The 13,800-nt window shown below is 38.8% G+C and overlaps 1 protein-coding gene across 3 annotated transcripts in view; it reads left to right on the forward strand.

Moving 5' to 3' along the window:
• Atp6v1h (ATPase H+ transporting V1 subunit H) overlaps window positions 1-13,800 on the forward strand; it is a 67,203-nt gene that overhangs the window by 22,520 nt on the left and 30,883 nt on the right. For all 3 annotated transcript variants that reach the window (XM_057790617.1, XM_057790619.1, XM_057790618.1), the window contains 4 exons: window positions 3,292-3,389; window positions 6,029-6,221; window positions 7,576-7,754; window positions 10,887-11,012. In XM_057790617.1, coding sequence (XP_057646600.1) covers window positions 3,292-3,389; window positions 6,029-6,221; window positions 7,576-7,754; window positions 10,887-11,012 — 596 coding nt within the window. The remainder of the gene's footprint in view (window positions 1-3,291; window positions 3,390-6,028; window positions 6,222-7,575; window positions 7,755-10,886; window positions 11,013-13,800) is intronic.

Consider the following 13,800-nt stretch of genomic DNA (forward strand, 5'->3'; position numbering starts at 1 on the left):
TGGTTACTTCAGGTTTTTGATCATTGTGTATAATTTAGCTGTGAACATTCTGTACATGTTTTTTGTTCTATGTAGTATATATATTATATCCATAGCACTTACTCCAGAGTGGAATTGTGAGTATTGGGGTTGTGTGAATCTAGCACTGGCAGTTGTTACCAGTCAGTTTTCTAAGCCAGTTTATGAACCTTCAACAAGGCAGAATTCCATTTATTTAAGTTTCCTCTTGGGATTTTGTTGCTATTGCTATTTGGCTTATTTTGTTTTGAGACAAGCCTTGCCGACCTAAAATTTGAGGACTTCTTGCTTGTCTTCTCAAATGCTGGGATTACAGACATGCTTCTGTGTTATATTTAAGTGAATGTCTGTCAGAAACTAAGAAAATAAAATAAAAACAACTACACTTTATATACACATATTCATACTAGGCTTTTGGTTCTAATAGAAAAATAGTTCTTTTATGACTATGCGATGTTAAATACTTCTGGAGCTGTTAGTCAGCATTCTGTTTTCTATTTCTTACAAAACACTAGTTTCTGGGGCTTACTTTTGTTAGTTTTGTTTCTGAAGTCCACCTTTGCGCTTCACTGATAACAGTGCACAGAACTTTTTTTTTTTTTTCTGAGACAATTTTCACTGTAGTTTTAGAGCCTCGAACTCACAGAGATCTGCTTGCCTCTGCCTTCTTAGTGCTGGATTAAAGGTGTGCGCCACCACTTCCCGGTGTACAGAGCATTTTTATGATGAATTTGTGGAGTACAGATTTGTTTTCTGTAGAGGTTACAACTCCAAAATGTAGATGAATGCCATCAGCTTTGACTCCTTTAGAAGTGTAGCGTGCACATAAGTCATAGCGTTATCAAAGTGAAAATTCAACATTAGTGTTCATCCCATTAATAAATTTATCTTTATACTTGTATATTTGTTCCTTAATTTTTGAATTACTTTGATACTCTTCAGAAAGTGAAAGTATAAGGAAGAAGAGGGAGGGTAAGACTGCAGCAAAGGGTTCTGAATGGTGGAGCATAATGGGGCAAAAAGGTGTGTGCGTGTGCGCGCGTGTGTGCGTGCGTGCGTGTGTGCGTGTGTGTGTGTGTGTGTGTGCGTGTGAGACAGATCTTGCTGAAGGTGTGAGCTGTACTCGTAGGTAAAGGACAGGAAGAAGGGCTATAACTATGGATGAGCTTAGGGATTGAGGTATTTATAGTAGAACCAGTCCTTAGGCTTAGTCTTTATTTTTCTTTGGTCTGTTGAGAGGAAGAGTCGGACAGGAGGAGAGCTCCTGTGGAGAACGGCAGAGAGGAGAGACTTGATTGCTTATGGTTTTTCATAATTGTGTGATTTTTCTCTAGTAGTATTTATTGAATTGCTTTTCTGTAGGATTAAAGGTAATAGTGAATGAGTTGATTTAGCTAAGGCTAATTATTTTCTTTTAAACAATCATTACATTATTTATACCAGACACTACTAATCAGCAGTTAAGGGAAAGTAAACAAACAGATGCTCTCCATTTCAGTTGAAGGCAAGTGTGTAAATGGATGTAGTGGTGTACACCCAGCATTTAGGAAGCAGAGGCGGGTGGATTGAGACCAGACTAGTCTACATAGCTAGCCCTAGTCATTTGCTATAGTCTGTCATCACTGGCATGGGTTGGACCCTGTGTATAGCAATCCATAGGAAAGAGTCCTAGTTGTAACTGACAGCGTGGAGCCCATTCTTGTTTTGTGCTGTGTGTGCTAACTATTTAGCATCTCATGATTCAGCAAAGGTGCCTTTGTTGCTCTTTTACTATTGGTATCTAGAAATCTCTCCCAGGTTTTCTGTAAACAAGAAAGGTGGGGTTTATATTCTCTGGTAGAAGCTTCTAACTTCTGAAATAATTGAAAAAAAAATAAACGTATTTTTTTTCATTGCAGAAAAGTTTGAGATGAAATGATTTTGTCATTGTAAGTTCTGCTAATATAATTTTGCTTGTGTTTGGCTTTTGTGATAAGGACTCATTCTGTAGCCCAGCTTGACCTGGAATGAAATATATACTCCAGGCTAGTTTAGACTTGTAGAAATCCTCTTGCTTCAGCTTTCCAAGTGCTGGGCTTTTGGGCATGAGCCGTCACGTTCAGCTTCTGCTAACGTGGGATGTTAAACTTTATCTGTGCATATTATATGTCATCACTGTCTAGGTAGAAATAAACTCCCTTTTCTTTATAATATTTGTTTATCAAACTACTCACTTCATTATATTTTTGTATTTGAATGCTGTAAATTTCTTTGTAGTGTTCCAGCTCATGTATCATTTCAATTAAAACACTAAGCTTAATAATATCAAATTTTAGGTTTTATGGATTTTTTTGACATCTATGATTCTTTTTACATTTTTTAAATTCGTTCATTATGAAGGCTAGAGCTTAAATTTTCGTTCCTCAACTTTTTAAAGACATATCTCTCATGGAAATATTTAGACAAGAGCTTAGAGCAGAGGTTTTTACTAGCTGTGGAAAAATGGAAGGGTTTATGTTTTCTAAGAGTTGATTTTCATTTATTTCAAGTTACAGTTTCTATGACATGCAGCTATTGAACTAAGTTTTAAAAATCTGTGTTATCTTTAACAAATGTTGACTAGATTTTTTTCAAGACAGGATTTTTCTGTGTAGCCCTGGCTGTCCTGCATCTTGCTCTGTAGACCAGGCTAGCTTCTACATCCTGAGTGCTGGGATTAAAGGCAGGCACCACCTTGCCCAGTTCTCATTAGATATTTTATAAGACATCCAAAGACTGAGTTCCTGCATGGTTGTTGTGTGCTGAGTGGATCACTGCCTTCCACCATGGCAGTGCGCTTGCAGGTCTTCTCACCAGGAGGGAAGAAACCGAGTATTAAAGTAAAGGTTTACACTGTGCTGAAGTTGCCCCAGTATAAGCCCATTTTCCTTTGTTTTTTATTTTTCATATTTGTATAATTATGTAGAGCCTCTGTCCAAGATACAGAAATGGCAAGGTGAACTATTTATTTATCAAACTGTATCAAAGGTACAGTTACTTTGTTAATTAATTTCTCTAAGTGTGTTATGTCATTCTGAATTGTGTAGATTTAATTTGGTATACAACAGTCACCTTAATTTCTAAAGACAAAGTTAACAACAGACACGAGGATAGGCTTCTGAAAGCATGTCAGCGGACTGGGTGCTCCAAAGCTGACAAACTGTAGTAAAAAGGCAGACTTTCCTAGGAACGCATGTGCTTGGTCTCATGACTTAGAACACCTTTCAGTCTAACACTGTGCACTTTTCCTGTTAGAGTTCTCAGTATGTGCAGTGTGTTGCTGGCTGTCTGCAGCTGATGCTCCGGGTCAATGAGTACCGTTTTGCCTGGGTGGAAGCAGATGGGGTGAACTGGTGAGTGAGTGGCCTTTACTTTTATTGTAGAATGACATTTAAAAACATTTCTCTTTGACATTTTTAAATAAATTAATATTTATTAAATAATAAACTAAATTTATATGACTGCAGCTTTTTGTATAATGGCAAATTAATTATAATTAATAAAATATTAATATAATTAGTGAAAAAATATTTAATAAGGTGAAATAGCACAGGGTACTCTAATCCCATAGTATGTTATAGGTATATAACAGGTGTAGTTAACCCATATGGTTATTGAAAGATACAAAAATTTTATTTTACTAAGCCAAAAGCAGATACCTTTTACCCCCAATCAGGGAACCTGTAAGTATGAAGTAACATTACAAAATAGCAATCTGTCTACAGATGATATATATGTATATGTATTTAATTCCAAAAAATAAAATACTCATTGTTTTAGATCCTCTTGGCATATATAGGTAGATCAAATTTGATACTGTCATTACTACTATTAAATTTGATATTGTCATTACTACTATTAAACAACTTTGAAGGACAATTGACAGTGTTAAGTATCTCAGAAAGGAAATAAACTTTTTAATTTTTCTATTGCAATCAAAATTTCTGTTTCTTTTTGTTGCTTTTCTAGGAAGGATGTGAGGAGAAAGAATTTCAAGTGTTCCCTATTTGAAGAACTGGTCACTGATTGCTAAAAACTACTCTACATTTTAATTAGCTTATTGAGCTGTTTGGTTAAAAACCTATTATATATATGATACAGTATTTTCTAAATATTTATATAGGAGAACTATCTTTTTCATTGTGTTGTATATTTATTGACTATACTCGCTGTCTACTAACTTTAAGCTCTTGCCAGTTTCTCTGAAGGAGCCATCATTGTTGATGCCTGCCTCCTTGGAAACTTTTTTTTTTTTTTTTCGAGACAGGGTTTCTCTGTGGTTTTGGAGCCTGTCCTGGAACTAGCTCTTGTAGACCAGGCTGGTCTCGAACTCACAGAGATCCGCCTGCCTCTGCCTCCCAAGTGCTAGGATTAAAGGCGTGCGCCACCACCGCCCGGCTCTCCTTGGAAACTTTTGTACTTTGGTTTCAGCAGCTGTGTTCTTTCCCTATGTTCCCCCCAACTCCTGTGGTGTCAAAAATTTTTAGAGGCTAATTGGTTAAAGAATTAACTAGATGCATATTTGCTAACTTTTTTTCCCCCTGAAACTAAAGCAAAGGATGATACCGTCTCTAGATCAGGGTTTAGGATCATAGAAATTCACATGCTTGGAGGACTGAGTAAAGCTGAAATTTAGACCTCTGAGGAGGAGGTTGTCCTGATGTTGGTGTTTGATTTCTGAGAAGGAACTTTATGTCAGGCCTCTTGGGTGGGGGCACACACGGATGGCTGGTGTCTCTGAGGCATTTTCTTTTAGACCCAGAACAACTATAATTGAGTTGGCTATTGCCATGGGGAAGATGTATTACCCTGTGAGGAAGGGTTTGACTGGGTGATGCTCACAGCAAGTACTTTTTGTCTGCCCTTATAGTCAGCCTCTAGCTTCCCATACTGGGACCTAATCTAACCCAGTGTCTAGGGCATCAGCAAAGCAAAGTATAGAAAGCTTGCTTTAGTTACTGGAAGAGAGCAAAGAAATCAAGCATTAGGATGTTGATACTATAAAAACACATAATTTCGTAGCAGTTGGGATACTGAAAGCATTGAAGAAAAGCAAGTTTTTTTTTCTAACAACCTAATCTGAAAAGAAACATACACAGAACATTAGGCATAGTCCAGTGAACACAAAAAATGTAGAGCTGAGACAGTGTATACCTGAACAACTTTTAGATTAACGGAAAGTTACAGTACAAATGGCTTCCTCTTCTTACCATTTTTCCATGTTAATATTTTGGGTTAGTATGATACACTTCTTCAAATTGATGAACAGTATTGATGTTTGCTAAAAGCTGTAGCTTATATTCTAGGACAGTTTGGTGGACATTCTGTGGATTTTGTGCTTCCTTAGTTCCGCTGTCCTTCTTAGTTGTCTTATTTGTAGTTTCTGCCAGTTGTTGGATGTAGATATTCCTCAGGGATATATACTTAGATTCTTTTTTTCTCTTACACATTCTCTCCTTCAGTACAATGAGAATACTGCTTTCACTTCAAGGGAATATTCTCAGTTTCCCAGTTTTCTAGAAGCTTCTGACATTTTTCTGATTCCCAAATTCTGTGATGTATTTATTTCACAGGCTGTATTTCTTTACCCAAAGTCACCATGTCATTTTTCTGGGTTTCTTACCTATTTAAAAAGTCTTCCCTTGGTTGTATAAACTGAAAGTCTTCCTGTAAAATTGACCTGAAAGGTAGAGACGTTCACTTTGTCAGCACACCCTGTTGATTTTGCCTGCAGCCCTCTTTCTTCAGATTCTGGCTCCCTTTCTCACTGTTTCCTTGCAGAGGTGCTCCTGCTTCCCAAGGTCCCATGCCTTCCAGAGAGGATGATGGTCCTCGTGAGTTGTAGTCTGGCTGTGAGTTAGCTGAGTGCTGTGGCTGCTAGAGAGGAAGCTGAAGACAGTTCAGAGACTTGCTCCTTCAGTGTAAGCATATTTCATTTTTTTGATGTGCTGGAATAAAATATTTTTTTCCCTCCCCTTCTATTCTTTTTCAGCATAATGGGCGTTTTGAGTAACAAGTGTGGCTTTCAACTCCAATATCAAATGATTTTTTCAATATGGCTCCTGGCATTCAGTCCTCAGATGTGTGAACACCTTCGCCGGTACAATATCATTCCTGTTCTATCAGACATCCTTCAAGAATCTGTCAAAGAGAAAGTAACAAGAATCATTCTTGCAGCATTCCGTGTAAGTCCTAGAGGGAGATTGTTATTGTTGTTGGCATGTATGTGTGCAGCATTTTTTACTGTGATCGTCTTTGAAAGGTGAGAAGTAAGGCATGTAATGAACAGAATGTATGACTTGGAGATGAAGTGTATTTTGGTTATATTCAGATGGAGGAAGTCCCTTTCTGTTGCAGTGCCTGCTGCAGGACTATTAAAGGAGTTTTTTCTCAGGTCCTGTATGTTAGTCTGGAGGTGTTTTGGATCCTGGGTCTCCTGATTAGGAGCATACTTCTGAGTCAACTGTAAAGACTTCCAATATATAAACATTACAATTATGTTGTCAGGATATTATAATTTTGTCAGCTATAAAAGTGAGTTTAAAGATGAGGAAGCTTGAGGAGAGAGAGTCACTTTGTTATATAACAAAGTAATGTTAAGTGTTTCCTCAAAGCCATTGTCAACATTCTGTGAATCCATTGTCTGGTCATTTTGTTGGTTGCCTTAGGATTCAGATGAGTTTCTGGGAGATGCCTACCCAAGTGATATTACTGAACATGTTTCATGTGCTGCTTATTACTCTGTGACAGGTGTCCTTCTCGGGGATTCCATTTGTTAACTGGTGGTCTCCAGAGCCCTGTTATAAGTGACATGAGGATACGGGGCTGGTATAGGCATGTGCTTTCTGTTCCAAGCTTGGAATGTGGAGAGGTAGATCTTGCGGAATAGACATATTGGGTATGGTATGGTATCCTGTGGCTTGTAGGATAGGCAGGGAGGATCCTTGCTGAAGTCTAGAGCTCCTTTGCTATGCAGGCAAGGGAGGAGGAATGAGAAATCTGACTACTGAGTGTGATGGTTGGAGGCAATGCAGAAGGGATCTGTGGGTGGGTACAAGTAGGGTGCAGCCTGGTGGAAACCTACTGGTTGCTGTGGTACAGGCTGGGGACATGAGACTAGCCTGGTACACAGGTTGTTAGACTTGGGTAGATCTAGCTGGTTGAAGAAAAGGCACATTTGGGGAGGTCAAGGGGGACTGACTAGAGTCGACCTGGAAGAGGACATGGGAACTCAGGGGTAGTGGATACAGTGACTAATCTGACTTCTTGCATTTCTTAAAAGTTCTACTATGTCACGAAAACACTGTAGGCTAGCAGCTAAACTTTTATAATACTGACCTTTGGAAGATGTTTCAAATTTAAACTAGAGGTATTTCATACTCAGAAATTGGCTTCTGATAAGAATTCAGGAAAGAAGGATTCTAGATAGTGTGACCTAAAAAGTATTGGTTAAATGAGAAACAGAAGGAAGATGTAAAGAAGTGTGTGTGGATGTCTGCAAACATCATATACTTTATCAATGTCTCTGTCCCAACCCAGAATTTCTTAGAAAAATCAACTGAAAGAGAAACTCGCCAAGAATATGCTTTGGCTATGATTCAGTGCAAAGTCCTGAAACAGTTGGAGAATTTGGAACAGCAGAAGTATGATGATGAAGATATCAGTGAAGACATCAAATTTCTTTTGGAAAAACTTGGTGAGAGTGTCCAGGACCTTAGGTGTGTTATCATCATAATTATCATTATTTGAGATAAGGTCTCATTTATCTCTGGCTGTCCTGGAACTCACTGTGTATTTCAGACTGGCCTCAAACTCACAGATCTTCCCACCTCTGCTGAGATTTAAGGTGTGTACCACCATGCCTGTCCTCACTATTCTTTTTTTTTTTTTTAATATTTATTTTTTATTATGTATACAATATTCTGTCTGAGTGTATGTCTGCAGGCCAGAAGAGGGCACCAGACCTCATTACAGATGGTTGTGAGCCACCATGTGGTTGCTGGGAATTGAACTCAGGACCTTTGGAAGAGCAGGCAATGCTCTTAACCACTGAGCCATTTCTCCAGCCCCCCTCACTATTCTTTTAAAAATTGCTACATATTGAATCTTTGAGATTTGTTTGACCTTGTAAAGAAGGAATCCTGCCTTAGTCTTCTGAGTAGCTAGATCTAGAGATGTGCACAGTGGGTTATATAACTTTTAAAGTAAATTTAAATTGATTGTAAAGTATTAAAATCATATTTTTCTACAATATGCTGTGTTTTCTACTGAAAGATTCTACATCGTTAACCATAGGATCAAACATTTGGTTGTCCTTATTTGGAGAGATTCCCACCATTTTCTTTACATAACACTAGCTGGGTGGTGAATATAGCTGGCTTATACCATTTTTATTATTATGTTTAGGATGAATATGAAAATGTTAATTTACTTATCACTTGTCTATTAAATAAGTATTCAAACAGGCATTCTGGTCAACTTACCTGCTATATAATGTCAACATTAATGGTTATATCTTTTAAAGCTGTATTTGAAAGTAAGTTCAAGCATGTATTGATACTGTCTGTTTAGGTGTTCTGTTAGTTATTTTTCACATTCTCTTAATCACTGAATTAAAGTGTTAATCCGACCAAATGAGATTAAAGACCATTACCCCAAATTCTTTGGTCAAATGAAGCAAGCTTTGTTTTCTGTCAGACACAGTTATTTCCCTAAAGCAGGATTTGAAAAAATAGTTCTGAACATAGGAAAAAGTGTGGCTTATATAACACAACAACAACAAAACAAAACAAACAAACCAACCAAGAAGGCTAGGGGGTTTTCAAGAGCTGGGGGATTTTGGTTACATAGGAACTTGTCTGGACATTTCAGAATTATTTGGCAGAAAATCTTATCAAGGTGCGTTCAAGGTGTGAATCAAACTCCGTAGGGGTGGGGAACATGTCAGTTTCTAGAAAGGGTAAAGTATGGTCAGCCTGAATCTTGGAGCAAACAGAAAGGAACTTCTTCTGACCTTTCTGTTAAGATGTAGTCAGGCTGGTCCTGTGATAAAGTGATAAAGTTCCCTGAGGGGAGAAAGGTTTATGTTTGTGTTCCAGAGTGTATGTGTTCTATTCTGGGGTGGGAGGGCATGGTGGCAGGAATTTGTGTTCTATTCTGGGGTGGAGGGCATGGTGGCAGGAATTGTGACAGCTGTCATATTGCACCTGCAGTCAGGAAATAGGGAGGATGAGTGCTTGTGCTCAGGTTCTTTCTTACACAATCCAGGTTCCCAGCCTAGAGATTAGAGACATTGAAAACAGGCAAGTCTTTGTGTCTTGTCGTCATTGCTTTTTGTTACTGTGATAAAATAATAAAATACCCCGACTGTAGCAACCTAAGGGAGAAAGTATTTATGTTAGCGTCCAGCTCTCAAGGAACGTAGACTATAAGGAGAAATAATGGCAACATAGAGGAGGTGTGGTGGCAGCAGCCGGAATCTGGCTGCTCACATTGCGTCTGCCCTCAAAGCAGAGAGGGAACAAGAAACTGAATGTGAAAAGCCACAGGACCCACTTCCAACAAGACACACCACCTCCTAAACATTCCACAGTTATCTCAAACAGCACCATCATCTAGGGACCAAGTTTTAAAAGATGAGCCTCCCTGGGCCATTTCACGTTCAAACCACAAACTTCAGTTAACCCAATCAAGATAAGCCCCACAGTTGTGCCCAGAGGTATGTCTCAGTTTATTCTCGATCTCAAGTTGACAGATCAGTTCACAGTAACTAAAACCACATTTAAAACAACCAGATTACTGTACATAACCTATTGATTTTTGAATTCTAATATATTGAGTTTGTTACTGTATACAGATTTTTTTGCTCCTAATTTTGAAAGAGATTATTTCAACAGATCATGTCTATATTATTAGTAGTCATACTTAACATTTATACGGATACACATGATTTTTGTTTTTGTGATATAGTAGGTTATGTTATTTTAATAGTCTCTGCTTTTTACTTATGTTCACAATAATATATCTACTGACCTGGCAAATTACACTTCTTTGATTATCATAGTAGAGATTATAATTTTTTCCCATGACTACATAGTCATATATTTATTTGGAGTAAAGATTTTGGGAACAAATAATGATTTTAATATTTTATACTTCAATTTTGGCACTGTAGGATTTTAGTTCTTATGATTTTTTTTTTTTTTTTTTTTTTTTGATTTTAGAGACAGGGTTTCTCCATAACTTTTTGGTTCCTGTCCTGGAACTAGCTCTTGTAGACCAGGCTGGCCTTGAACTCACAGAGATCCACCTGCCTCTACCTCCCGAGTGCTGGGATTAAAGGTGTGCGCTACCACCGCCCGGCTAGTTCTTATTAATCATAGAGGGCAGTCACTCTTTATAGTTGTTATTTTAGTCCTTTTTTTGTTTGTTTGTTTTGAGACAGTCTCACTATGTAGTCTTTGTTGTCCTAGAACTGGATATGTAGATCAGATTGGCCTTGAACTAAAAGAAATCTGTCTCCTGCTTTCCAAGTATTGGGATTAGAGGTGTGTGTCATCAAGACTGGCTTTAGTCTTTGAAATTAAGTCATATTTTAATTTGCTTAATTTTGGGATACCTCTCCGATTCTTGTTTTTTTTTTTTTTTTTTTTTTTTTGGGTTTTTCGAGACAAGGTTTCTCTGTGGTTTTGGAGCCTGTCCTGGAACTAGCTCTTGTAGACCAGGCTGGTCTCGAACTCACAGAGATCCGCCTGCCTCTGCCTCCCGAGTGCTGGGATTAAAGGCGTGCGCCACCACCGCCCGGCTCTCTCCGATTCTTATAACTGGAATTTATTCCTATGATTTTATAGCTCATTTGATGAATACAGTTCAGAGCTTAAATCTGGAAGGTTGGAATGGAGTCCTGTACACAAGTCTGAGAAGTTCTGGAGAGAGAATGCTGTGAGGTTGAACGAGAAGAACTATGAACTCTTGAAGTAAGTTGGGATCACATGCTGTGCTCTTTAGTTATTCAGATTCCCATCAACATTTGGCTTTGTTATTCCCTAAGAATTAGGAGTTCTGTGGTTTCAGTTTATGTTTTCTTGCTGAATTATGTGTTGAATGCCTTTAGGCTTTTGATCAGCTAGGTATCATCTTCTCTTGGAGAAATACATGCCCAATTTGATGAGTTTTTTTTTAATTTTATAGGAATTTGATATTTTGAACATGATTGTTTGCCATGTATACATTTAGAATATTCTCATTTTGTTTCATTCCATTTTACTCTTTATCTGTGTCCTTGGTAAACACAAGCTTTTAACTTTAAAAGACTCGATCTACTAATATTTCTATATATGGCTAGTGCTTGTCTATGTGTTGGTTAAGATTTTGCCTATCAAGGGCACAGAATATCCTTGTATTTTTTATTTTGACCTTTTTCTGTGGTACTGAGATTGAACCTAGGCCTAGACTTACTGGGCAAGTGCCGTACTCACTGTATTCCATCTTTTCCCTTAAGATTTTCTCTTTCTTTTCTTCATTTTTCTTTCACTCCCCTCTCTTCCCGCTTTTCTTTTTGATGTAGAGACTCACTTTGTAGCCCAGGCTTGACCTGGAACTCCTGGCACTCCTCTAGACTCAGCCCGCCCCCAACATGCTGGTATTACAGGTGTGTATTATTGATCTTTGCCTGACTGTCCTTCCTTTCTGTTTTGGAAGAGCAAATGTAATTATCTATTTGTCTTAAAAATGTTTTATTAGTAGGGTAGTAGTGATGCACACCTTTAATCCCAGCACTTGGGAGTTAGAGGCAGGTGAGTTCGAGACCAGCCTAGTCTGTGAAAGAAGTTCCAGGACACCTAGGGCTACACAGAGAACCCTCTATTGAAAACAAAGCAATTTTTTTTATTAATTTATGATAAACTTTGTACATATATAGTGCATTGTGATTGTTGTCACCCTCACCCTTTCTTTCTTTTCTTCCTCCACCTTCTTTGTACATTCTCTGTCCCTCATTCATGTTGCTTTTGTCCTTTGACACTGGGATCCCTCCCTTACCAGGTATTCAGAGCTCATCCATATTGCAGTGTTTATGAGTATTTTATTCATTTCTCCATATGGATCAACAGTACTCCAGTGTACACATAAACCCATGTGCTGTTATAACTCACTAGTTCATGGACAGTTGAATTCTTTCTCCCTTTGACTATGAGCAGTGATCCCACCAGTAATGCTCTCTGTACAAGTTGATGTTCTAGCCTGTTCTCTTCCTGCCTGTCCTTCCTTTTGCCTGAGGCAGCTAGTCATACTGCATCTGCAGTCAGGGAGTGGAGGGAGGGGAGGGACTGGGAGCTTGGAGATGGCTCAGTGGTTAAGAGCACATGCTGCTCTTCCAGAGGACCCAGATTTGATTCCCAGCACCCAGATAGCAGCATCATCGGTGACTCTAGGAGGATTATTTGCCCCCTTCTGGCTTCTGCAGGCACCTGGAATGCGTGTAGACAAAACAGGCAAAGAAGCAGAGAGGCATGAGTTCTGGGTTCATGCCACTTTCTCATTTTTATGCAATCTATATTCCAGCCTAGTATTAGGATGCTGAGTAATATGGTAAATAGACTTAACTCTTTGTGGGAACTGCCAGACTGGTTTTCAAAGTGGCTGTGCAGATTGTATAATTCTCATTTCTGTGCCTTTTAACCAAGATTGAGGATTGAACCAGGCAGGGCTTTATCCATACTAGGCAAGCTCTGCACTACTCTACACTAGCCTAAGACTTATAATTGTTTGGATTTCGGCCTTTTGACTTTGTCTTAAGGTAATGAATGATATTCCACTGACCCCCCCCCCCCCCACCGCACTGGGTTTTGTTGTTGTATTTCCTGATGGTTAATTACCTCAAGTAGCTTTCTTCCCTCCCTCCCTCCCTCCCTCCCTCCCTCCCTCCCTCCCTCCCTCCCTCCCTCTCTCCCTCCCTCCCTCCCTCCCTCCTTCCCTCCCTTTGATTTCTTCTACTTTTGGTATCTTAACAAAACAATTTATTGTCAAACTCAGGTTATGAAGATATACCCAAGAATTTCCCTTTCATTCCACTTCAACCTTCCCCTTCTCTCTTCTTTCTCTGTAGGATACACACACACACACACACACACACACACACATTGTGTGTGTATAGTTCTGAGTACCTTGAACTTGAGAGCCTCTTTTAGCCTCACAAATGCTAGGATACAGGTATATGTCACCTTATCCAGCTAATTTCCTATTTTACATTAATGTGGTATATTCATTATGGTCGGTGAACCTTTGTCTCAGGGAAGGGTGAGTAGTTACAATGCTATTTTCTTTGCTTTCACAGTACACATATAAAAGCTATCATTTGTTCCCATGTCCCACAGTCTCAGGTTCTGTCCATTCTTGCTTCACAGACTTTGCCAAATTAAGCCTTCAGGCAAAGCTCTTCTGTATCTGCATCAGATTTTCACCTGCACACAGAATCCTGCATTTCCCCCTTTCTGTATAAAGGTTATACCTGAAGACAAGGCTCTCTCTAGCACTTCTACTTGTTTACTTCCCTTCTCTATTCACTTCTTCCAATGGGATCCTAGTCTGGGAGTTCTTCACCACAGATCTAATGGGTACCCTTTCATTTTTGGTCCCCTCAGTATTCTTCAGTTATAGGAAATGGTAAGCTAGGGGAGGGTTTGTTAAAGAGATCCCACTTAGGACTGAATGCTCCAAAATCTCTCAATCTCTGCACACTGTCCAGTTGTGGGTCTCTGTATTAAT

This window comes from Chionomys nivalis, chromosome 16, assembly GCF_950005125.1.
Source record: "Chionomys nivalis chromosome 16, mChiNiv1.1, whole genome shotgun sequence".
Taxonomy (NCBI): Eukaryota; Metazoa; Chordata; class Mammalia; order Rodentia; family Cricetidae; genus Chionomys; species Chionomys nivalis.